The 25631-nt window shown below is 34.8% G+C and overlaps 1 protein-coding gene and 1 long non-coding RNA gene across 2 annotated transcripts in view; both read right to left on the bottom strand.

The window, feature by feature from the left end:
* Window positions 1-2125: 2125 nt before the first annotated feature.
* Window positions 2126-22917, bottom strand: LOC107681373 (uncharacterized). Its single transcript, XR_001633246.1, has 3 exons — window positions 22267-22917; window positions 18335-18338; window positions 2126-2136 (listed from the first exon to the last, which is right to left on the bottom strand). It is a non-coding gene; the product is annotated as an uncharacterized LOC107681373 (long non-coding RNA).
* Window positions 22918-23467: 550 nt separating this feature from the next.
* LOC107681408 (neural cell adhesion molecule L1-like protein) overlaps window positions 23468-25631 on the bottom strand; it is a 54364-nt gene continuing 52200 nt past the window's right edge. Inside the window, exon 26 of the mRNA XM_016477706.1 lies at window positions 23468-23935. Within this exon, the coding sequence (XP_016333192.1) occupies window positions 23734-23935 (202 nt within the window). The 3' untranslated portion in view covers window positions 23468-23733. The remainder of the gene's footprint in view (window positions 23936-25631) is intronic.

Here is a 25631-nt window from a genome sequence, read left to right as displayed (position 1 = left end):
AGTTCAGACTGAATTAGAGGCAATGCTAGAGATGGGGGTAATAGATGAATCCAACAGTGATTGGGCGAGCCCGATAGTTTTAGTGCCAGGCAGAATTAGAGGCGATGTTAGAGATGGGGGTAGTAAAAGAATCCCACAGCGATTGGGCGAGCCCGATAGTTTTGGTACCTAAAACGGACGGCTCGTTTTCGGTTCTGTGTGGATTATCGCAAGGTGAATGCTGTGTCGAAGTTCGACGCGTATCCAATGCCGCGGGTTGATGAATTGCTTGATCGGCTGGGTGCTGCTCGACTTTACTCGACACTGGATTTAACGAGTTCAGCGAGGTCTGCATCGGGAGAGAGAGGCAGGAGACGAGCGGTGCGTAAGTAGGTCAAGCGCAAATGATAAACACCTGTGTCTCGTTTCAGTAATTGGTGTGGAGAGACCGGATAAAAGGGGCCACCTGGAACATGATCGGGAGAGAGACTGACTGGGAACGCGAGCCACCCGGCGAGATGGGAGATAGAAGCACGAAATCATATGTCAAGTTGTGTTATGAGTTATTGACTGCGAGATTGGAAGCGCTGAGTGAGCGCCGTTTTCTGTTGTGTGCACCGAGAACTCTAAATAAAGCTCGCGTCCCAGCAAGCCGACCCTGTCTTCTTCCTTCCACCCTATTGAACCATATCACAACGGTCATAAGAGTTAATACAGGCAGGGTGTTAAAAACCGCCTGGAGGATTTCGAATATTTTGAATCACTACCATGAGACTTTAGTACCCATTACCCATTTAGTAGCTCTTATGGGCTACTTGTCTGCCAATCCTGTTTAAACGTTTAGACAGTATTGCGGACACTGAGATCTGAGTCTGACGAGGACTCAGCCTGTGTTGGTGTTAAAAAAAGAATCACGTCCAACAACATCCTGATATAGATGTGTCACTTACAAGAGATGTTCACACAAGAGAGTTGACATTATCTGCAGATATCTCTGTGGAGAATAAAACCAAGAGTGAATCCACTCCGACTAGAAAGAGTAGTGGGAGGTCAGCTATTGTGTCGGCTTGGGATGGATTTGAGTTGGAATTCGTCTCAAAATAAAGGATTTGTAAGAGTTATATAGATAGATGTTGTGACTTTTGAATCTTGTACCATTGAGCTCTAACCCCAGGACACGACTCGCAGGTTTCTGGGTTTAAGGCAAAAACAACCTTACAGTATAAGCAAATCAAGCCGCTCAACTCTGTAATGCCCTGTTGCCACAGTGATTCTGTGTCACATAAAAACACCCAGAGCTGTCAGTGTGATCCAACGCTCGAGTCACCTCTTTTCTGGATTCTGGTCACGCTATACTTATCGTTCCATTGACTTCCATTCATACACATAAAAATGCAGGAGACAGGCATCTCATGTGAATTTTGTTACGTTTCAATTTTGGTACAATCTGCCCTGCGAATTCGTATCAGGTGAATATGTATAACCAATAGAAGATTGATATGTCACGGATATGATATGTTTCCTGAATTAAAAGAATGCAAACCTTAAATCCACAGGATTGCAGCACTGTAGTAAAGTTAAGTAGACTGAATATTTCAACATTTTGGATGTATTAGGTGTTAAATTGTTTAAAAATAAAGATGCCAGAGACTGTAACATCATTATATGACCATGTTTCGCGTGCTCAAAGTCTAACAGTTTTAGGGTATATTTATTCTGGCACTTTTCCAACAGTAATAAATTAACATGAACAACTTAAATAGATCATTCCATTTACTTTCACAATGTATTGAGGGAAAAGGACACAAATAAATAATTAATGCACTTCAACGCCATTGTCTATTAATGCAGTAGCACAGGCTTGCATTTATATTTCAGACAAAAGGGCAAAAGTTTATGGATGCCTACTTTGATAAGCATAATTATAACAGAGAACATATTCTGGTCACACTTTATTTTAAGGTCCAATACTTGCTATTAACAAACCATTAACTATGATTTTTGCCTCAATAAACTCCTAATTTGCTGCTTATTAATAGTTAGTAAGGTAGTTGTTAAGTTTAGGTATTGGGTAGGATTAGGGATGAAAATATGGTCATGCAGAATATGTACTTTATAAACAGACAATATGTTAATAATAGGCATGCTAATAAGCAACTACGGTAGTTAAAAGTGAGAATTGAGGTATTACAGATATTCTTAATAATAATATAATATCAATATATTAACACGTTATATAACTCCAATGTAAATATTAATTTAGACTGTAACAGTTTTTACTCTAACCTGAAAACCCCTTGTAATGATCCACACGGATGACATGCATTTATCTAGTGATCTACAGTATATATTTGAGCATTGACATTTCTGAAACCTAGTCTACCAAAATTATTTTCTTACTATATTCAGTACTAATATACTAATGATATGCACATTCCATGTTTGACAGTTTTATTATATATTTCTGCATTATTTGTTTGTGTTGACAGACAAACTATTGGAGATTTTCATTGAAGCCTTGTTTTTAGTTCAGGACTGAGAGCTCCTGTATGCCTTTAAGTTATTAACAACCTTATTTAAGTGTCAGTTTTGGGGGAACAGTAAAATAACACTCATCTTTAGTGAAGATGATTTTAAGAGGAGTTGCAATGTTATCAAGAAACCCAGACTCTTTCAATTAACATATCTCTAATTAACATATGCCACAACTCATTCTGCTTATTCGGACACTTTCAGTGCTAATGCCCCAATATATATTTTACAGCTACAATTAATGTCACTGCTAAATTGTGATTATTTATGAAGGAAAGTCTTACAAACTAAACAAAAGCGATTTGTGTTGTCACTGTATTCATTTTTCTGACATTATCACATATTGCATGATAGTTATGTTGCGATATTGGTTCAGCATTGTCTCATCCTGAATATTGGACATTAATGTCCAAGCACACAGCTAAACTTTCTGTACGTCCAGGTTTTTCTCCAGGTTTAAAAGTTTGGGTTAAAAATGCCCAGAGTGGCATAAACCCGCAGGGATATTTACAATCATCTGCCAGCTTTAAGAGCGTTCTTTCGGGTCTCATTCGGTCTGACAGATGCTCTTTTAATTCCTGTGGCTCTATCTCCTCAGAACAGAGCGAATCCTTCTGCTGCAGTCAGTGGCTTTGGCACCTCATTTACACTTTGAACCCCCTGCAGTAAGTCTCGACAGGTCTCCGTCCCGTCCGCTCAGATAACTCTGTCTTTCCAGCCATTGTCTACACATGAGTACTAACTGACTGCAAATCCTCCGCAGGATATAAGCAAACAGGCCCTCTCCAGTCCCAGCCCAGCATCCTGGTGGAACTGTCTTGATGTAATAACTGAAAGGTTGTTGAATTAAACATGAATGTCTAGGATATGTGCACTGTAAATATTTCAACTGTACAATCAGTCTCATCCAAGTAGGTTATGAAATACTTTGAATCTACGTAGTAGATGTTATATGTTATATAGTGCTTTTTGAGTCACAGAAATACTTTGAATCTACATTAAAATGTATGTTAGACCTAAATTTGTTCTATAAACAAAATGTTTTATTTATTTAATATAAATAATATAAAATTCTAAGACAATTTAGTATAAATATAATTTGATTTATTTATACATACATACATACATACTGTTTTGACTTGTTAATGTTATGTGAGCTCCCAGCAAGCCCTGTAGCATGAATAAATTATGGTTTTGCATTTTCTTGTTTTTTTATTTTTTTTGTCATCACAGCTCATCTTTTACTTGATGATGTTGACTGATTGTCACCGTTAGAGATTTGTGTCTTGATTGCTGAGGTCATGTGTGTCTGAATAATAATGCATTTAGGTTCTTTATTTCAGAAGAAAATATTGTGTTTACTTCATATAAATTGTTTAGTGAAAATTCTTGTTGCTAACTGGTCATTACCTGAACTAAAAATATAGTTATTGTGACAATAGTTCATGATGTTAACAAGACATTTTGCATTCAGTGAATAATCAAATTGGCTATATACTAAGTAGCATTAACAGAAGCAATTATTAAAACAGTTGAACTCATCATAGTGCCTTGCTTTTTCAATTTTAATTTTAATTGTGTAAACAGGGGCATAACCTTTCAAGTTCAGATTCACTATGCTTCCAGAAGAAATTAAAAAGTATTTTTACCAAAGTAGCATTTAACTGATCAAAAATACAGTGCATATTATTATTTGTTGGCCCCATTTTCAGCAACACTGTCTCCAGTATAGTAAAATAACAATGTGTTGCATAATCCTTTCTCATGCGCTAATTTAGTTCTCATGAGACCTTTCGTATTGTTTTAACACAGCTGTGCTGCTTAATGAAGTGTGGAAATAACATACAAAGCCCTTTTCAGCTGCTGAAGTACTGAGTACATTTTACATGTCAAACGTTCGATTTTGATTCCAAAAATGGACCCCCCCAAAAATTTTTTTTTTTTTTTTAATTTGTCAGTTTTTTGTTCTTTTAAGCAAGGCTATTTTCTACGCAAAGTATGCATATTATGTCTTGAAAGAAGAAAGCAAACCGGATTTAACCAGGACAGCAAAAGAAATCAGATGCACAACTTTGTAAGAAGACAAATACTTCAGGGTCTCTAGTTTGAGAAACAGATGCTCAGCAGGCAGCTTCATTGAACAGAAAACAACAGAAATCAGCTTCATCTGCAAACATCAAGAGAAGACACTAAGAATCTGGCAAATAAGAAGAAAAGGGTTGGACGGGTTTGAAAATAAGATGGTAAATGTTTAGAAAAGAGAATTATTGATTGATAAAAGTTTGAGGTGTTGAGTTGTTGTGGGAACAGTTTCGTTAAAGTCTGTGAAAATTGCCCAAAAAGGCAACACCTATGGGAAGTACTGCGAAAAGCATGCACTGTAAATTCCAATTAGTAAACCTTACTTAAAAAAAGCATGGAAGTAATCAGTCTTTGTCCAGTGGTAAAAATGCAAGCAGTCTCAGCAAATTCGGCGCACAAATTCAAAAAAACGTTGCTTGTTGCGCATGCTCTCTAACCTTCCGTACTTCTTCTTCTGTTGTTTTGTTGCACAGTAGCAATACATTAGCGCACTGCTGCCTCCCACTGGTGTATTAATGTCATCGGTTTTGTTGTGGCTACTTGAATATTTTAAGTAAGAGTTACTCATTGCAGCAAGTTGTTTCATTCGCCTTAAAATTAGCTGTTACTTAATAAAACCGAGTAAGTATAACAACTAAGTAAAGATAACTAATTATATCTAAGTAAGGTAAACTATTGGATTTTACAGTGTGAGAAAGCATTCAACTGAATGTCTTCTTAAAATGCCAGAATCTACGAGTTCTGCACAGCTGAAATTACTGCACATGGAGGATAGCAATTAATAAAGTCATTTATATAATCATGTAAGTTTTTGTAAATTTATATAAGTCATGTTGATCAATTTAATGCATCTTTTGTAAATACAAAAAAAAAAAAAAGCTCCTTTAAAAAACAATTCTTGTAGTGATTACAATATTAGAATGATTTCTGAAGGATCGTGTGACTGGAGTAATGTTGCTAAAAATTCAGCTTTGAAATCGCAGGAATAAATTACATTTTAAAATATATTCAAATACAAAGCAGTTATTTTAAATAGAAATATTACTGCTTTTGCTGTATTTTGGATCAAATAAATGCAGGCTTGGTGAGCAGAAGAGAATTATTAAAAAAAAAACATTAAAAACTATGATACAACCCAATCTAATGAGAAACATAACTATTTTACAAGTTAGCTATTACAAATGAATTTGTATGATTTTATTTGTTCTGAAAAGATTTATAACACGAAAAAAAAAAACATTTCATGAATAGCTGTACTTATGCAATAAACCAGAGACAGCAATAACATTGAAGCTGTGATTTGATTGCAGGCTTTTGCAATGTAAAGAAAAACATAAATAAAATATCTATTTCAAACATAAGACGCAGCTAGAATAATTTCTGAACCATAGCTGAAAAGAAAACAAGGTTGGTGGTTATAAATCATCACATCAAATCAGAATATGTCAGACCTACTTCTTGTATATGCCTTGTAAAATGCCTTGATCTGACTCTTTAGTTTGGCAACACAAGTGAGCACAAACACACATAACAGCATTGCATCGATTGATTCTAGCAAGGTTTGGGTGTTCCAGAGTAAATCTGTGGGAAAGTAGTTTGTGAACAACAGTTATTCAGTGTGATAACCGAATGGGACTGTCGTGCAGTCTAGCTTATAGTGGCTGTAAGTACATCAGGTGACAAATGCTGATCTACATTGATGCTCAACTACAGTATAGACAGTTATGAAAATGTATAGTGTATTCAAATAGATGCCTTCAGCAAATGGCATTGTGAATAAATAGCTCCAGTGGGTTGATCAACGCTAAAAGCTTTTCAGAAATGCCTCACGGTACAGCTTATTCAGAAGAAGAGAGAGAACGGCACGCTTCCTCAAAACGCCTTTCTGCAGCCCACATGTCTGGTTTTCTCTCATGCTGCTTGATTTAACCGGAGCTCAGTAGCTCTACAGACTGAACAGAAGCACTAGTACAAGAAGCAGTCAGTCAGTTGAATCTAAAAGTTAGGTGACCGTTATATAACTGAGAAGGTTTTAGGGGATATGCCACTTTGTTGAATTTCTTTAGCTCAGTGATTCTTGCCATTTTTGTCTTGATTTTTATCAGCCGAACCCCTTTGACCTAAAATGTTTACTAGAAGTGCCATCTGAGATTTTAAGTTCATATCTGAATAATTAAACAACATATTAGCATGTTCAGTTTTTATTTTCAGTCTTTTTGTTTTAAAATTATGTATTTGTACTTTTTTGGGATTTCATTAATTAATTATTAGCTCGCAAATTTTTTAATTAATGAATTATTAACTTCATTAACTCGTGAACCCTTTTCAGTTCCCTCACAAACCATCAGGGACTCACGAACCCTAGTTTGGGAAGCCCTATATGAACTTGAGTAGTTCAACAAATGAACATTTGCCGAAAATGTATTTACCATCAGGCCATCCGAGATGTAGATGAGTTTTTTTCTCCACTGAAACAAATTTGCAGAAATTGCATCACTTACTCACCAATGGATCCTCTGCAGTGAATGGGTGCCGTCAGAATGAGATTCCAAACAACTGATAAAAACATTGTGATAATCCACAAGTAATCCACAAGTCTTGTGAAGAGTCTTGTGAAGAGAAAAGCTCTTTGTTTGTAAGAAAAAATGTCATTATGACGGCACCCATTCACTGCAGAGGATCCATTGGTGAGCAAGTGATATAATGCTAAATTTCTCCAAATGTGTTCCAATGAAGAAATACACTCATTGGTCCAAGGGTGAGTTTTTGGGTGAACAAGTAGAGCATGGTTCGAAAAGTAAGCTAGATGGCTTGATAATACTTTGAAAAAAGGTAATAAATGTACAATTCTTTGTAAAAAGGCTTCGAATTAACATTCTACAGTCTATTGATGTTGCAAGTGTGATGCAAAATGAGTCTTTACTGAGCAAAGGTGGCAGATTTTAAAGTGCTTTGTTAGCAGCATGTGTGCAGAGACAGATTCACAGTGACTCATTTTAATGTGTCAACCTACCATAAGGAGATTTGTTCTTTCTAGGTATTTTGGGTACAGTGTGTCACTACTGTAATGTTTTCCTTATTGCCTCACACGTTTGAAATGGATGACCAGAGAATACTCAACAAAGAGACTTTTGTGGGTTCTCCATCAAGCAATCATTGAATATTCATGATTACATTGGAAGTCCTAAGTAGGTGTATAGAACATAGAATATTTAAATCTGAGGTATTAACACAGAGCCCTTTAAATGATTTCAATAACTCTGTATTTTCAAGAAATAACTGTGCAGTGATGCAAACAGTGGAATGTTAATCCGGTGGTGTACTAAATATACAGGTGCATCTCAATAAATTAGAATGTCATGGAAATTTCACAATTTGAGTCGAATTACAGAAATAAATGAACTTTTCCACGACATTCTAATTTATTGACATGCACCTGTAGTATTCTTGGAATGCACTCGACCAGTGAGATTAAAGAGAACTAAATGGAACTATTGTATAATGTCTCCTTATGATTAGTTCTAAAGACTATTAGAGATCTCTCTGGTTTAATCTTTACTGGAAGACATGATGTTATGATATTATATTGAGAATGACTGCTACATTTAAATGTAAATTTTTCATAAAGATCAATTAATTTCGAGAGACCTATCATCTTATTCTTCCTAATGTTTCTCCCAATACTTTTTTCATTTACAGAACAGGTTGAGAATCATGAGTAATTCCTACCACGCAGTAAAATTATAATATATAGGATGAAATATTAAATTCACAAGTTTACTACTTTGGTTTCAGCAGATGTTGAGGTTATTTATGAAATGATAGCATCCTCCAGGAAGTGACAACAAATTAAAACATCCATCGTATTTGATAAAATTAGAGAAATCATGTATTTATATCAAAATTTCAAAAGATGGTTAAAAGTGATAAGAATTAACTTCAAGTTGATGTCCTCATGTATATTCTCAACCCTCATCAAGCAATTGTTAACTTTAGCTCTTTCATTCCATTCTGTTAATCCTCATAATTTTCTCTCCATTGTGTAAATAATCAATTATAATTATATAATTGATAAAAAGTTTTATAAGTAATATGTTTTATGTGTAAGAGCTTGATCCAGATTTACATGCAGTGTTATTTTAGTGTCATTGATTCAATTCAATTCAAAAGCAGCTTTACAGAAAATTAAAGCTGCGTCCCAAATGATGCACTATACACTATGCAGACACTATGTACTTATGTACTCAACCATGTATAGTATGAATTATATAAGGTTACTTTGTCATTCATAATCGGAGTCTGATAGCCCCTCCCCCTTCGGTACGTAATTAAAGCTGTGACAATTGAGTGCATGAAGTGTCCAACATTCCACACTTCATTTTTTTCGGTTATTTAAGTGCATCATCCGGGTATTCTTTTTGGAATTTTCAGTGTGATCTCACTACTCACATTATTTATACTACAAAACTTCATAGATTAGTGCATAAGTACGCGATTTGGGACGCACCTTAAGTTTCTACAATATATTTAGCAGTAGCTTGTCAGTGGTGACTATCTCAAATTGATGTACATATGGCAGAAATGTACGGTAAAATTCAGTTAATGACGTAATCAAACAGATGATGAACACTGTTAACAGCAATGATTATATGTTGCAATCAAACTTGTAGCAATATTTGGTAGTTTATGTTGTTTCAGGGTTGGCATCATCTGAGGTCCTCTGAGGGGTTGGCATCATCTCTTCTCAGGTGTTCGGTCATTTCAGGTCTTTGTAAGGGCTGGTTCCAGACTGAAACTTGTGTAATTCCTAGTTACCACGGGATGCCATGGCAGAAAACAGAGAAACAAATAGAGACATAATTAGCTGGTAAGGACTCTAGCCGCTGCATTTTGGACTACCTGTAGCTTGTTTATTGAAGATGCAGGACAACCACCTAGCAGTGCATTACAATAGTCCAGTCTAGAGGTCATGAATGCATGAACTAGCTTTTCTGCATCAGAAAAAGGTAACATGTTTCGTAGCTTGGCAATGTTTCTAAGATGGAAGAATGCTCTTTTTGTAACATGGGAAATATGATTTTCAAAAGACAAGTTGCTGTCTAATATAACACCCAGATTTTTGACTTTATTGGAAGTAACAGTACATCCGTCTAGTTGAAAATTGTAATCCAAGAGATTCTGTGTACTGTTTTTTGGTCCAATAAGTAATATCTCTTATCTGAATTCAATAGGAGAAATTTATTGGTCATCCAATCTTTTAAATTTTTAGAAGATAATTTAGAAGTTTCATCTGGTCTTGTTGAGATATATAGTTGAGTATCATCGGCATAACAGTGGAAACTAATCCCGTATTTTCTAATAATATTACCAAGGCGCAACATGTATATTGAAAATAGGAGAGGACCTAGGACAGATCCTTGTGGCACTCCATACCTTACTGGTGATAATTTTACATCTTTAACACTCTCTGGCATTGTTTAAATATATAGTTGAGTATCATCAGCATAACATTGGAAACTAATCCCATATTTTCTAATAATATTACCAAGGGGCAACATGTATATTGAAAATAGCAGAGGACCTAGGACAGATCCTTGTGGCACTCCATACTTTACTGGTGATAACTGAGATGACTGGTAGGATCTAAACCATCTTAAAGCCTGCCCTTGAATACCCGTATAGTTTTGTAATCGATCTATGAGTATGTCATGATCTATAGTGTCAAACGCAGCACTAAGATCAAGTAAAACTAGCAATGAGTTAGTTTTATTTATTTTAGTACTTCAACTTGAATGAAAAAAATAGAAATTAAAAAATTTGAAATGTACTGTAGTTGAAATAAAGTTTAAGTTTTATATATATTTTATTTTATTTCAGTCAATGTTTATTGGATGAGTTCCGCAGAGTTAAGACATTTCATGTGGGCATTTCAGTGCCAGACAGAGGACTGAATCATTTATAGGTGCTATTGTGAGACCATAAAGGCTGTGTTTCAAAGGTAAATGCTTTTTGACGGAGAGAGCTTTGCGGGGAAGATTGTACAGACACCATTACTGCGTTTTAATGGGCGACAGTGGTGCAATTAACTGCATTTTATTCTACCTCAACATTACAAGCAGTGAATCCCCACGTCTCTGATCCTATTAAAATGGCTGGAGTGCAGTAGATTTAAACACAGCCGACCAATCTGTTATTAATCTTTTTGATTAAATCTCAGCTTTGCTGTTTTCCTTTCCCTCCTCTGATCATCATGACATTTCTCCAATATATAACAAATTATTCCATAACTATTCTGAACCCAAAGGTTGCTAGTCAGAGTCTAAAAAACTAGACCACAAATTAAAAGTGTTAAAAATACTCTAGCAATGCTAATCCTGAAAGGAAGTGCATTTTGAAAGTACTATAAGCTCATAAAAAAATGAATAAATAAAAAAAATCCAAAGTCCGCATTCTGAAGACACTAAAAATCAACATTACGGATCTTTAGTCATACAAGAATTATTTATTTGACCATTTATCTTTTCTGTTTTATGTTCGATCATGCAATTTTGTGTGATCTATTTTATTTTCCCCATTTACCTTGCCAACCACAGCCATGTCAAATAAACCAAATATAATGATCAAAAGTTGTGCTTTGCGTCATATGCAAATGATCGTGTTTATTGATGCCTTCATGCATTTTTAATGAATGTTATCTGCAAACGCTGCATGAAATATCAAAAAAGCCTGCATGTATTCAGACTTGAACACTCACATCTCATTGTAGGATATATCGTAGCAGAACGTTTTCCTCTCACATTAGTGTCTGAGGCACTTTGAAGTAAACTCTTTTTCTTGTAATCTTCTCATCGTCAGATCTCATTAGGTCCCGTTAAGAGTGACCACATTAAAATGGAATATTGGCTCGTCCATCCAGCCCCTTGCTGTGGAGTATTTTTAATTAGCCAAAAACATTTTGGCAACTTTAGTATTTGTTAATTTGCTAGCGGTTGCTCTGTGAAAATCTGCTGCAAATACTTAAAGGAATAGTTCAAAATGGAACACTCAAAATGAAAATTTAAAGAACATGTACTCACCATCAGGCCATCCATGATGTAGACGAGTTTGCTTTTTCATGGAAACAGATTTGGAGAAATTCAGCATTACATCACTTGCTCACCAATATATTTTTTGCAGTGAATGGGTTGCATCAGAATTAGAGTCCAAACAGTTGATAAAAACATCACAATAACCCACAAGTAATCCACACCACTCCAGCCCATCAATTAACAGATTGTGAAGTGCATGTTTGTAGGAAACAAATCCATCATTAAGGACTGTCATTCTGATGGCACCCATTCACTGCAGAGGATCCACTGGTGAGCAAGTGATAATGCTAAATTTCTCCATATGTGTTCTGACTGAAAAACAAACAAAAAAAAAACAACTCGGATTCCCTGAGGGTGATTCAATTTTCAACCTATTTTTAATTTTGGGTGAACAATTTATTTAAAATGCTTCTATTAATAAGATTTAGTTTCCTTAACTTGGGACTCATTTTTAAAGGATGAATAAAAGTTTGAAGGTTTCAGTTAGTCGTCTTCTTCTTCTTCTTTGGTGTTTATTGGCGGTTGGCCCTCTTGGCATTTTCCATACTCATGTTCTCCACCACATTTACCACATCTTTGCTTTCCCTTGCACACCGCCGCCACATGTCCAAATCTCTGACATTTAAAGCATCTAATCGGAGGGGGTATATATAACCTCACGTCATAACACATAAATCCAATATACACTTTTTCCGGGAGTTTTTCCAGATCAAAATTGATCATAACCGAGAGACTGTCTTGTGTATTTCCATTCCTGTTTATTTTTAGACGTCTGACTTCATTTAATTTTGCATTTGTTATCTTTCTTTTCACATCTTCAACTGATACGTTTACCGGAACCCCTGTAATGACTCCTTTTGTGAATTTCCTATAAGTCATAGAACACTCTACTTTCTTTCTATTTATTATGTTCATTTTGATTGCGTTCCCTTGCTGTCTTTCATCCTTACACATAATCATCCGTGCTCCATTTCTTAATAGCTACTTTAGCACTCTTTATTTCACCAATTTCGTTGGTTTTAGAGATTTCGTTAGCTGTATTGGATTCATACCTCCAAACGAGTCCCCTTCGTCCACAAGTTTTGCAAAAACCACATACTCCTCCCTCCGCTTCTCCTCCACAGTCGATCCCCTGTCTGAGTCACTTTCATCTGTTTTATTTTTCCTTTTCTTTTTCCGTTTATTATTCCTAGCCGTTTCCCATTTTTCATACATCCCGCCATCTACTTCCATCTCTCCTAGTTCATTTCCTGATCCGTCACTTCCCTCCACACTCTCCTGTCCATTCACAGTCCAGCTGTTGCCAACCACCTTGGGAATCGACATCTCCTTCCGCTTCCTCCGATTCTCCGGGCAGACACTACTTTTGAAAACTTTTACAAAGTAAAAGCAGAGGATCTGAGTGTGCAGTTGAAGGCGCGGTTTCAGTTATTTTTCGCTGGCACTTCTTTTCAGCAGTAATGGACTTTATACTGACACCTACTGGCCTGGATGCATGAAGTTTATTTACTAACTTCTGCCACTTCACTCAAAGTTGTTTATCCATTATTTTTCATTTTTGTCTGTATTTCTCCATGGCAAACTGGATGCATCTATAAAATGGTCATTTTTTTATTCAATCCCAACAAATATTTGCATATAGTAGGTGGACTGTGCTGGTGTGCGGCTTATTCAGGCGGTCAGGGTTTGGCTGTTAGTATGGTATGGTTAGCCCAGCTTTTTCTAGAAGACTGATCACATGTGTACAGCAAGGTTATTAGCAAGGTTATTATCGTTAACTATAACTAATACTAAAACCTCAAAAATTAATATGTAATATTAATTAATATTAATATTTCAGATAGTTGTCAAAACAGCATTTCTCAATTTAATTTAGTTTTATTTTTTATTTATTTAGATACTAAATTAGCTAAAACTGAAAATGAAACAAACTATACAGAAATACTTTTTTTTTAATCTAAAACGATCAAAAATGACAAAAACACTAAAAACTAAATTACTAAAGTGTTTACTAAAATGAAAAATACTTTAAGAAAGTACAAAAATATAGCATAATACAAAAACTAAATACAAAAAAAAACAACAACTAGATAAAATAGAATTGAAAATATTAACAAAAACTATAATAGTTATATCAAATAGTAATAATAGTATATCAAGGCTACTAAATTAACACTGGTGTGGTTGGAGGTGAGGATATCGTGGCCATGGATTAAAAGTTTTTTCACATTATTCATGCTATTTATTAAGTTGTGGCTGTTTTCTTTTCTCAAAAATGAGGCCTATTTAACAAAACATCGTTTTCTGTTTTCTTTTAGCCTTTAGTGTATCCAAAAGCAGTGAAAGATGCACAACATGTGCTTGTCCATACTGTGAAGTACCTCATGAATACTGAATGAGCGATAAACACAGTGATAGCAGAGGTTCTCACTCCATTACCCAGTCGTGCTATGTAAGCTTATTAACATCGTTCGGCTCTCATTATTTCTTTCATGACTGAGAGTTTCCTTGTTCCTGCTGATGCCACAGCGTTCACTCTGATTGGCTTGCTGACATGTGCGATCGCACAGTCACTATCTAAAGTGTTGTACCAGGAAGTAATGACTTCTAACAGGCGTGCATAATTGCCTTTCTAGTGAGACAAATTAAGTTTCAGTCTAATGTGAGAACAGGACCAGCAGAAGAACAGAGGGACTAAGATCCTCAAAGGACGTGGATGTTTCTGTAGGACACTTTTAAATGTCACCCAGGCTCTATTCCTAAACCTTGTGAGCATTTTAAGATATTACAGGCACTCCTGATTTAAAGCTTATGAATGATGTCTTCTAGATACCAGATTCCGAGACATTATCATGCATCTTTTGCAGAGGAGGCAATTCTAATGCATCGAAACAGCTTGTGAAAAAGAAGTGCACTTAATTGTATTGAATGTGCACTTGCAGAGTACTTCAACACTTTTAAGTAGGCCTATATATAAAAAACTGTGCTTGCAGATACTATAATATGAATGTAGACTTAGAGAGTTCACTTTCATGACTGTTTCTTAACTCGACTGCACTTTGTAATAAAGTCAAATCAAAAGTTTTACTTTAAAGTACATTATATGTCATTATGTTTTAACAATAGTTTGCCATGCTTTAAAGAAATACACGTATTGTGATGTGTTAAGATACATATTAAAGCATATGTAATGTACTTGATTATATTTGAACTGTAATGCGTTTTGATTTCATTTTACATTTATGTTAATATTTTAAATGTACCAAATTGCACCTTCATAGTTGCAGTTGTCTAATTGCAAATACAGTATATTGAAATACATTACATAGGCCTACAAATTTATACATTAATGACATGAATGTATTTTAGTTTAAATGCTTGTCAGTATGTTCAGCAATACACTTTAACCATATTCCAAACACAATAGAATTAAGAAATTACATATAAGGATGTTCTTAATTCCTTCTTAAGTGGGTCAAAAAAGCACTCTAAAATTCATCTAATTGCATTTAATGTAAATTAAAACAGTATGTATTTCCATTTAACTGCAAATATCATGCAATCAAGTGACCAAAAACATTAGATGCAGTTTAAGTATATTTTAAAGTGTATTATTAATAAGTATTATTTTCAAAGTATGCTGCTTTTTTACAAGGAAAGGTCTTTGAAAACATCCATTCAAGGGATACTGTACCAAAAACATTGTCATAATTTCCTCACTGTCATGTTGTTCCAAACGTGTCTGACAGAACACAAGAGAAGATATTTTGACGAATGAAGATCAAAAATCCATTTCAGTCCAAAAATGAAGGTCAGTGGGGTCCAAAACATCACTGTCCCCATTGACCATCATTGTATGGATAAACAGACATTTCAAAATATATTCTTATGTGTTTCATAGGCAGCAGCCTATATAGACAGCAAGGCAGCTCACTAGATTTTATTTTATTTTATACAGTCACAATTGTCACCATCATTGATTTCTCATTTTTCACTATTTAGAGATATCTCGACATTTGTAACCACTTCATTTGCAAAAACCGATAAACGGCACTTTCAAAGAAAAAAAAAATGAGCTGATTGCCCTGCATTATTCTCCACATATAGCCCGATCTGAACCCTAAACACGTTTTGTCAAAAAAGCCGGTTTTGTCCACTTTCATGGCATCGCGAGTTCACGTTTTACTGCAGAAGCCGACAAGCGTCCTTGTTGTTTTTGAGCAGAAGCCGATAAGTCCATTTTAGCGAATCAGCGCGCTGTATTCAGGTCAGGTGACAAGGCTACTTACACGTTGAAAAGATGCGCTAGCTGAGAGGAGTTTCGTCAAAGCTGACTAAAAGTGATCGAGGATGGATAATTTCGACGAACTTTATGAACCTGTGATATCTTCTTCAAGGCGAAAAAGGAAAATAAAAGCTGAAACGTTTTCACGGAACCTTGCAAAAGCAGCGCGTTACAATGATGAGAGAAAAGCTCCGTGTGTTGCGTGTAATCACATCCATACAGTTTATGATCACAACAACGTTTGTTAGGCATCTACATTGTCATCTGAGGAGATTACAAAGATTTAACGAGTGTTTTTTTAAACTCTAAAACATGAAATGTGGAGTTATCTGCTTTTGCCAAAAACAACTGTTGGAGTTATCTGCTTTTGCTATAAAACAAGCCTTTAATAGGCTATGTAAAAAAAAAACATACTTTCAATGAACTTTAATTTAGTAAATTACCTGTATTTGTTGACGTTATTATTACTTAATCAAAACAACCCAACTGCAGTTTGATTGATAGGCTATTACTTGGAATGCGCAAAAACGTGATTTCTAAAAATAAAATCGATTTTTGCAAATGAACTCTTCATATTTACTGTATATCTATTTATTATAACCAATTATTAAAGGTGCATTAGTTTGGTGCTAATTTAAAAAAAAAAAAAGTTTTGGTTTAATGATGTAGTTCCCCAATGATGGTAAGTATTAGTGAATAAACTAGTGAAATATTAGTGAAAAAAAGTGAATTTATTATTGTGAAGACCGATCTCTAAAATGTACTGTTATCAGCGCAATTTACATAAACCTCAGAGATGATCATGCTGATCCACTTCGATATTTGGTAGTGCAGCATCTTGCAGTATCAGTACTTAAATTACTTTAAGTTTAATTATAGCAGTGAATATCATCTGTAAACATATGACCAAAGTAAATATCAAAGATGGCAACTTTCATAGCACCAGTTAGTCTTATTACAACTGACCCGCTGTTATTTAATGAGTCCAATTAAGGCACAAGTTCATCTGTCACACATTACCGAAAATGTGGTTGTAAGCCCTAACAATTTAAGACTTTTGGTTCTAAAATGTGGTTGTTATCTTTGTTTATTATGTGTGAACCCAACTAAATTTAGGACTCTAAAACAACACTGGCAACCATATTCTGCAGCTGTGTGAACAAATACAATAGTCACTATGTTTTCTCACTGAACTTGACAACTTGACAGTTTTGTTTGAGAATAGTTCTCTTAAAAGTCTTGTTTATTAACAAAGCAACTCAGGAATCGTGAAATATGACACCTGTCGTATTTTACCTCCCCGTGAACTACGCGTTCATTATTAATAAAAACTCCATAGCGTGTGTCCTCCACCTTCTTGCACACTCTGTGACGGCATTGCTGCTGTCTGGAACAATTGGTAGATCAAACCTCGTCTTCAGCAAGCCCTGGTGTTTTTATGTACAAGCTGATTTCTTTCTTTATTAAAGCTTTGAGAGCTGCTGCGTCTAAATCTAATGGTGTTAGGGTCAGGGTTAGAGTCTATGTTTATGTTCGACGTGTGAAAGCAGTGTTTGTGTTGACCGAAGAGAGGGCCACTGCGCATTGGTTCAGGACAGAACATTTTAACTACAGCTTTATGTGTGGTAAACATAACCTCCTGTACCTGACGCTCCTATAGGGCTTTCACAGCATCCATTCACAGTGGATGGACTATGTGCTCACAAGTTTCCTTAACCTTGGTGCTTTCTTTTTAGACAGCTTGCCATACTTGTTTTATGGCATCTATGAGAGCAAATACTCAAGCTTGACCATGTATTTCCGTATTCTAATTGACCAAACAGTCCAGCTAGATGTTAATATCACTCTTTTCTGAAGTCTCTCCTCAATAAAAGTACAAATTTCTTTAAAAAAATGTGCTGTCTTACTGACTGTACATAGAGTAAGTTTGCTACACTGAAGATATCCTTTTTCTGTGTGATATATTGAAAATTGTAAGCTTAATTTTTCCTGTTTATTGCAGTGTTGGTCAAATGCATTACTAAGTAATTAATAATTAATTACTGTATTTGTTTTTCCTGTGAAAAGGTAAAGTAAGGGACTTCTCTTAACCTCTCTGTAATTTAATTAGTTACTTATGATGTAATTACATACTGTAGACTGCATAGACTTATTCGGTTACACTTTATTTAAAAGTGTCCTTGTTACAGTGTAATTGTACATTTAAGTGCTGAGTAATATTAATTAACTACATATACTTACTATATAGTTAGGGTTAGGATTAGGGTTTGGCTTAGGGTTACTTGCATTTAATAATGCATAATTTATTGTTATTAAGTAAGTGCATGTAACATGTAACAAGGACACCTTAAAATAAAGTGTTACCAACAAATCTATATGAAATACTATGGGCTTTAGAAAGTAATTAGTAATAAATAATGCATTACTTTTTAGACTAATTAGTACAGTAATCTTATTATTCTATTAAATATGTCATTAGTAGCTAGTAATTTATTACTTTTTAGAGTAACTTACCTAACACGTTTATTAAAATAATAATGGTAAGAGTTTCAAACTATTCTGAACTATTCTATTCTGAGTCACTTGAGTGAGTCATTTGTTAAAACTGACTGATTCAAACTCAAAATAGTTTGTGACTTGATGATTCATGCCTGGTTTTGAACAATTCATTGAAATGAACTGAATAAAAAGTGATTCATTCATGCCATATCAGACATTGTTCTGATTCTGATTGCTCTGATTCAAAAGATCTGGGAGATGTGTTGAAGAGAGGTGTGCTATTACTTGTCTAATTACTAAACTTTAGATTTTGACCTGGCAGAGGAAGACATAAAATAATCCAAATCCCAAAGCACAACTCACATTTTCTTCAGAAAAAAACTAAAATCAAAATCTAGTTGGTCTCAACTCAAAATGACAACTTGTGACTTACTGATTCATGCTGGTTTGACCAATCATTGAAATGAACTGAATCAAAAGTGAATCATTTATCTCATACAGGACATTAATTGATTGTTCTAATTCAAAACATCTGGCAGACTTGTTGAAGAGAGGTGTGCTATTACTTCTCTAAGATATTAAACTTTTGAATTTTACCTTGCAGAGGAAACAAACAAAATAATCCCAATCCCCAAGCACACACTTTCTTCAGAAAAACAAAAATCTAAATTTAGTCTGTCTCAATCCTAAAAACATGTCTGCGGTAGTCAATTACATCCCTAACAACTGAGCAAAGCATATCACCAAAAGAACTGGAAATGGATGGAAATATTATTGACAAGGGTCAACAAAGTTGAGTTTTATGTCATGTATAATTCAGGTGAACTGACCTCACGTGCTCACTGTGGTTCACTATGGACTTTACCTATGTGTTACACGTTGAATCTGATAGCCTTGGATGAGACGATTCATTTTGACAAGGCCAAGATCTACTGATGGGGCCGGGACAATCTTTTGTTGTTGTTTAGTGGGTTTCATTGCTCTACAGAGAAAGCAATTTTAGAAAGGATAAAAGAATAATCCAGCACGAAGCAAGGATTATCGCTGTGAATGACCTTTATTTCAGCAGTAAGCATTGGGTGCTTTTCAAGTGCTTTAGCCATGGAGTCATCTGATTATAGCCGGATGCCTATTTAATCTTGAAGAGCTTTGAATGGAAGAAGGGCAATTCACCTGCAAAGTCTGCATGAGATCAGATACTCACATGGCTTGAATAGCTGAATACAACTGAGGTCATTTTCACTCAGAAATTGCTAGTATTTCACAAATAATTACAAATAACACACTTAATTACAAGTAGAAATATACGTATCCTGTATAATAATTATTTTCATAGAATATACACACTTTGTTACCCTATTAGCAAACAGTTTGTTGTTAAGCATAAATCTAATAACTTTTTTGATTTTTGGGGCAAACTTTAGTTTGGGGACCAATTCTTCACTATTAACTGACTTTTGCCTCAATACATTCTTAATTTGATGCTTGTTAATAGTTAGTAAGGTAGTTGTTGAGTTTAGGTATGATTAAGGGATCTAGAATATGGTCATGCAGAATAAGGCATTAATATGTGCTTTATAATTAACAGCCAATATGCTAGTAATATGCATGCTAATAAGTAACTACTTAATAGTGAGAATTGGTCCTTAAAGTGTTACTGATTTTTTTTTTAAAGCCAATAGTGTATTTTAAGACAAATTTTAAGATCTTAAACATATTTGACATTTCTGTTTCTTATTTCGTTTTTTTTTTTCAGCATGCAATGGTTATTTTTTAAATATATTTCTCTTTTTGAATTTAGCTTTGACACTTATTCCAGTCTGACCGTAGAAACTGTAGGGTGGATTTACTGTTGACAGCTTCCTTCTCCAATAGCATATTCAGTTTGTAAGAGAAATGAGTCACCTCTAAGGGTAACAAGAACATTGCAAAATTGCCCTGGACATTTCTTTGAAATTGGGATTTGTGATGAAGGGAAAAGCATTTCTGTGATTTAAAAAAATTAAGTAAGGTCCATAGCAGGTATTTTGCCTTATTTCAGTTGTCATAAACATCATTAAATTGCCATAAAGTAAAAGTCTAAGACACTGTAGTAGGCAGAGGTTACCATGACAGCTTGATATAGTAAATCAAGTATTTGTGCACTGAAGCACAGCAGAATTTCTTTCATCCTGGACTTTCATCCTGGACTCAGAAATGTAATTAAATGTGACTATATATATATATATATATATATATATATATATATACTCTCTACCGAGGTCTCCAAGATTTTTCAGTACAAGGACTCCTTGGTTTATAGCGAGATGGAGAAACATTGTATAAATTGAGTGCTGAATTTAAAGTTTATTGTATTTTATGATGCACTTTAATGTACATTGTTACTGTACATACTGTGCGTCATATTTAAATTTTACTTGATATATTTTTATGTGAGATAGACAATGAAACATTTTGAAACTTTAGATATATAGTATAGCTTTGGTTGAAATTATTTGTTTTGTTTTATATAAAAAAAAAATTTCACCCACTTTTGAAGATTTCTGATCTATACACTATTACAAAAGTATACCAATATATGCAAAATAATATTGAATGGCCAAACAATCATCAAGCCATTTTACTGTCTACTTCATTGAGTCTTGGCCAGTGTGTTTTTTATGTAATGATCCTGATCTGCTGACCCTCTTATGCATGTTTTAGTTCTTCCCAGTCAAATGGGATGTGTTCAGGCCCATCAGGATGTGCTTTAACACTGGCTCTAATTGTAGAGGTTGTGCCCTCAAAACCACTGTGTGTCTTTTAATTGGTGTGCCGCTGTATTGTGGAGACACGCAAGGTCAAAGGTCATATGGCACTCTCCATAAGAACGTGTGTCAGCATATTACTAAGGAAAAATCTTTATCCACAACTCCTTTACAGGAAACAGTTTACCTGGATTTCTGATGCATACTTCCTAGTTGTGCTGGAATCACAAACTGCTAAATGCTAATAATGAAAAAAAATCTCTATTATATAGAGCCAAAATATTTCTATAAACTGAAAAATGTTTCTATAACTTATTTGAAAGTAATTTTTATTGCCCTGTGTGTTTCTGTTGTGAACACTGAAATCATTTAGGTTCATTGTACCAAAATGTGTTGTGATAGTCAACATTTCATTGTGTTGTGCATGACAAATATAGCAAAACATAGCAAATGTGGGAGTAAACATTTTTCAGGTCTGAAGATACAAGGATGAACATTTTGCACAGAATATTCTATAACAAAACCTCCTGAGTCTTTAGTATCAGCAATATTTCAGGCAGAATGAAATGCAAAAGAAAAATGCAAAAAGAAAAACTTACAAAAATATTATCTACAGATATATACTGTATATATACAGTGCAAGGACAGAAGAGCATTTTAAAAATAAAACAGTCTCTACAGTGGAATCTCTCAACTAAATATTTCTAAAAATAGAAAAAAGAACTTACAAAAAACATTGCATATCATATATCAGCAGAAGGGCTCTCTCTCTCTCTCTCTCTCTCTCTCTCAGTAATAATAAATATGTTAGCGAGATTTCAAGTTGGATTGACATTACATTGGATTGCGGTCCGGACATAATATATTATTAAGAACATGGATTTTGGAGGCAAAACAGAATTACAAAATGTAAAAGATTTGCTGAAGACACCAAAAGTATATTGAAGGACTTGATCATACTCGAGTCACAAAGTTTAAAGAAGCTAAGGCAATCTTAGTACATTATTGATAACATAATCCCCCTTATGGCGGTATTGCTCGCATGCACTAGAACATATTCTTGCATATTAGTGAAAGTAGAAAATTATGGGATCTAACCATTCAGTGTTGACCTTTCTCGCCGATTTCTTTCCCATGGCAGCACCAATGTCAGTTTTAATCAAATATGTGCTTAAACAGAAATATGTTTTTGTAGATATACTGAAGAGTCAGAACATAATTGTTTTGTTTCATTGTGTCAGTATCTTGCTGAGAGGCGTGCAGAGAGGTTACGTGATTGCCCACACAAGCGAACATGTAACCGAAAATTGTGCTGTCAAGATATCAGTTTTGTGACAGGCCATGAATTATTTATTTCTTCTTCAGCAGGAATAGTGAAAACGTTACCTAATCTAACCGCAACCGTGCAATCCTGATTGTTTTGTTGTTGGACAAATAATGTTTCATAAAACCAAAAATGATGTTAAATTATTTGCTTATCCAACAATGTATATTCTGTCTTCATTTACTCACTGTCAAGTAAAGCTGTACGACTTATTTTTTCTTCCATCATTGATATAAAACCTGATACGTTTTGTCGTGACATATTTGAATATGCGCAACTGTGAATGAGATTTGAGAGTTGCAGCAGATAATCAGTGAGCAATGACTTAAATTTCATATTGTATGGAAGACTTTGAATACCCTTGTGAAAAAGAAATGTGCTTAATTGTAATAAATGTGCACTTGTAGTGTATTTCATATCTTAAAAGTGCATGTTAAATTATTTTATTTTCTTTAAAATTACATTTAATGTTTTAAATGTATTTAATTGCAACTTTATCATTACAAATGTGTAATTACAAATATATTGATATACATGACAAACAAGTTTCAAAAGAAATTACATTAAAGTATATTTTAGTTTGCCATAAATGCTTGTCAATATTTTCAACTGTACACTTTAACCATATTTCAAAGAAAACAGAATTCTGAAATTACATATAAAGATGTACTACTTGAGTGGGTCAAGAAACACTCTTAAATTTAAATTGATTTAATATAAATTTAAACTAAAACACATTTTATTTAATTGCAAAGAACATAATTAAGTGTCCATTACAAACCATTACAGTCAGTTTGCACTTAAGTATTCTTTTAAAGTATATTATTTCCATAGTAAGTACTTTTTTAAAATATGATAACGTGTACTTTTTCACAAGGGTATAGACATATTTTTGTCCTTTTTTGGAGCTTTGCAGTCCTTGGTAACCATTTATTTTTATTGTAAGAAAAGAGCACCATGAACATTCTACTAAATGTCTTAAAAAGTCAGTCGTACCAGATTGAAACGCTGAGTAAATGATGGCATAATTTCCATGTTGGCCGGGACTATAACCTGTCATCACCCTTCATATTAATACTGTAAAGAAGTGGCCACTCACACAAAAGCAAAACATAGGCACATTCATGGCACATCTTACAAACAAACTTCTCGTTCTCCCTGTAAAATAGTTTAAAAGTTCCTAAGGTTGAACCAGCATTAAGAAGTCACCGGGGCGTGTCCGTTCACCTCTGTGGACACCCTACGCTTGTACCCCGAGTACTCGCCGATGAACGACCCGTCTTCGTTGAACTCGCAGTCGTCATCGTCCGACATCACAGAGCTGTCCTCGCTGCTATCATTCGCTTTGATGTCTGTGAACAATTGATGGCTGCTCTTCAGTGGCTTCTCATCATCGTCACTGTCAAACAGCAAGAAAAATGAGTCAAACTCAGCTCAGAGTGACTAGGGTGATGATACTAGGCTGGCAGACAGAGCGGGTGAAGAAGGGTGCAAGGGAAGGATGCAATCACTGCTTTCTGATAATTACTAATTGCAAAGACTTCAAGGCCTGATGGCAATTCTCAAAACTAGAGAGAGGGAGAAAATTGCAGAGCGCCGGTCATGCCAGCCAACGAGAGGACCGACTTAACAGACGCTTTGTGTGCCTGTAGACAAACAGCCTGTCAGGTTACTTTAGTCCCTAAGGAATGATGGGACAAACCAAAATTAGCTGCCAATTTGAGAGCAGGCACACTGCCAGCAAGCAGGTGTCTGTAAGGAGACGGGGTCACATCGTAAGCTCCCGCTTACTATGAGATGCCACAACATCTCGGATAGCGATAAAGTAAATCCAGACAGAACATTTATTCGGATAAACTGACATTTGTCCTCTGTTCATTTTGGAAATAATAGTCCTGCTGACCACAGGAGAACAATTCACAGTAGGGAATGTATTGCATCATCTCTCCAAAATATTTAGAGTTAAAAACATGTAGAAATGAGATGCTTTTGCCGATTAATTGGTGCAGATAAAAACTAAAATATTTTTAGCAGAACCTGTTAAATATCTTTTATGCTCACCAAGGCTGCATTTATTTGATCAAAAAATACAGCAAAAATAGTAATATTGTGAAATATTACTACAATTTAAAATAACTAATTTTAAAATAATTCCAATTTAAAATAAGTAAAAAAAAAATATTTCCTTCAAAAATGTTTCTCATAATATGCTGATTTGCTGCTCAAGAAACATTTCTTCTTATTATTAATGTTGAAAACTGCTTCATATTTTTGTGAAAACCATGATACAGTTACAGTACTATTAAAAAGTTTGGGGTCATCAATATTTATTTATTTGTTTGTTTATTTATTTATTTTTGAAACCAATACTTGCATTCAGCAAGGATGCATTACAGTGATCAAAAGTGACAGTAAATGGGTCATTCCATGAAATCTGTGCCTTTTCCACTTGGAAATAAAAAACATTTTTTAAATATCCATGAAATGAAGACACCTTAAAATGACAAGAAATTGTATTGTGCCATCTCAGGCTATGTCATTTATTATTTTATGACTATTTTTCTTCCTCATGTTTTCGTATTTTTGTCAACCCTGTTACCGACAGAAGCATTACTAGATACTATAGTTTAATTAGAACTATGTGATAGTTCTCACATATATGAGCAGCATTTTAGTCCTCTTTTCACTGGGATTGTTTCAAATTTTGGATTTTTTTATATTTTTATATTTGTTATTCAGATGAGCAAGAACATCCTAATTTTGGAGGGTGACCACATGTCAATTAAGTATATAATAGTATATATATAGTATATTCCCACTGGGAAGTCGTGGCCTAATGGTTAGAGAGTCGGACTCGTAACCCAAAGGTTGCAGGGATTGTAGGTGGGGGGAGTGAATGTACAGCGCTCTCTCCCACCTTCAATACCACGACTGAGGTGCCCTTGAGCAAGGCACCGAACCCCCAACTGCTCCCCGGGCGCCGCAACAAAAATGGCTGCCCACTGCTCCTGGTGTGTGTTCACGGTGTGTGTGTGCACTTTGGATGGGTTAAATGCAGAGCACTAATTCCAAGTATGGGTCACCATGCTTGGCCA

This window comes from Sinocyclocheilus anshuiensis, unplaced genomic scaffold (genome assembly GCF_001515605.1).
Source record: "Sinocyclocheilus anshuiensis isolate Anshui unplaced genomic scaffold, SAMN03320099.WGS_v1.1 scaffold881, whole genome shotgun sequence".
Taxonomy (NCBI): Eukaryota; Metazoa; Chordata; class Actinopteri; order Cypriniformes; family Cyprinidae; genus Sinocyclocheilus; species Sinocyclocheilus anshuiensis.
This window is presented reverse-complemented; position numbering and strand designations above follow the sequence as displayed.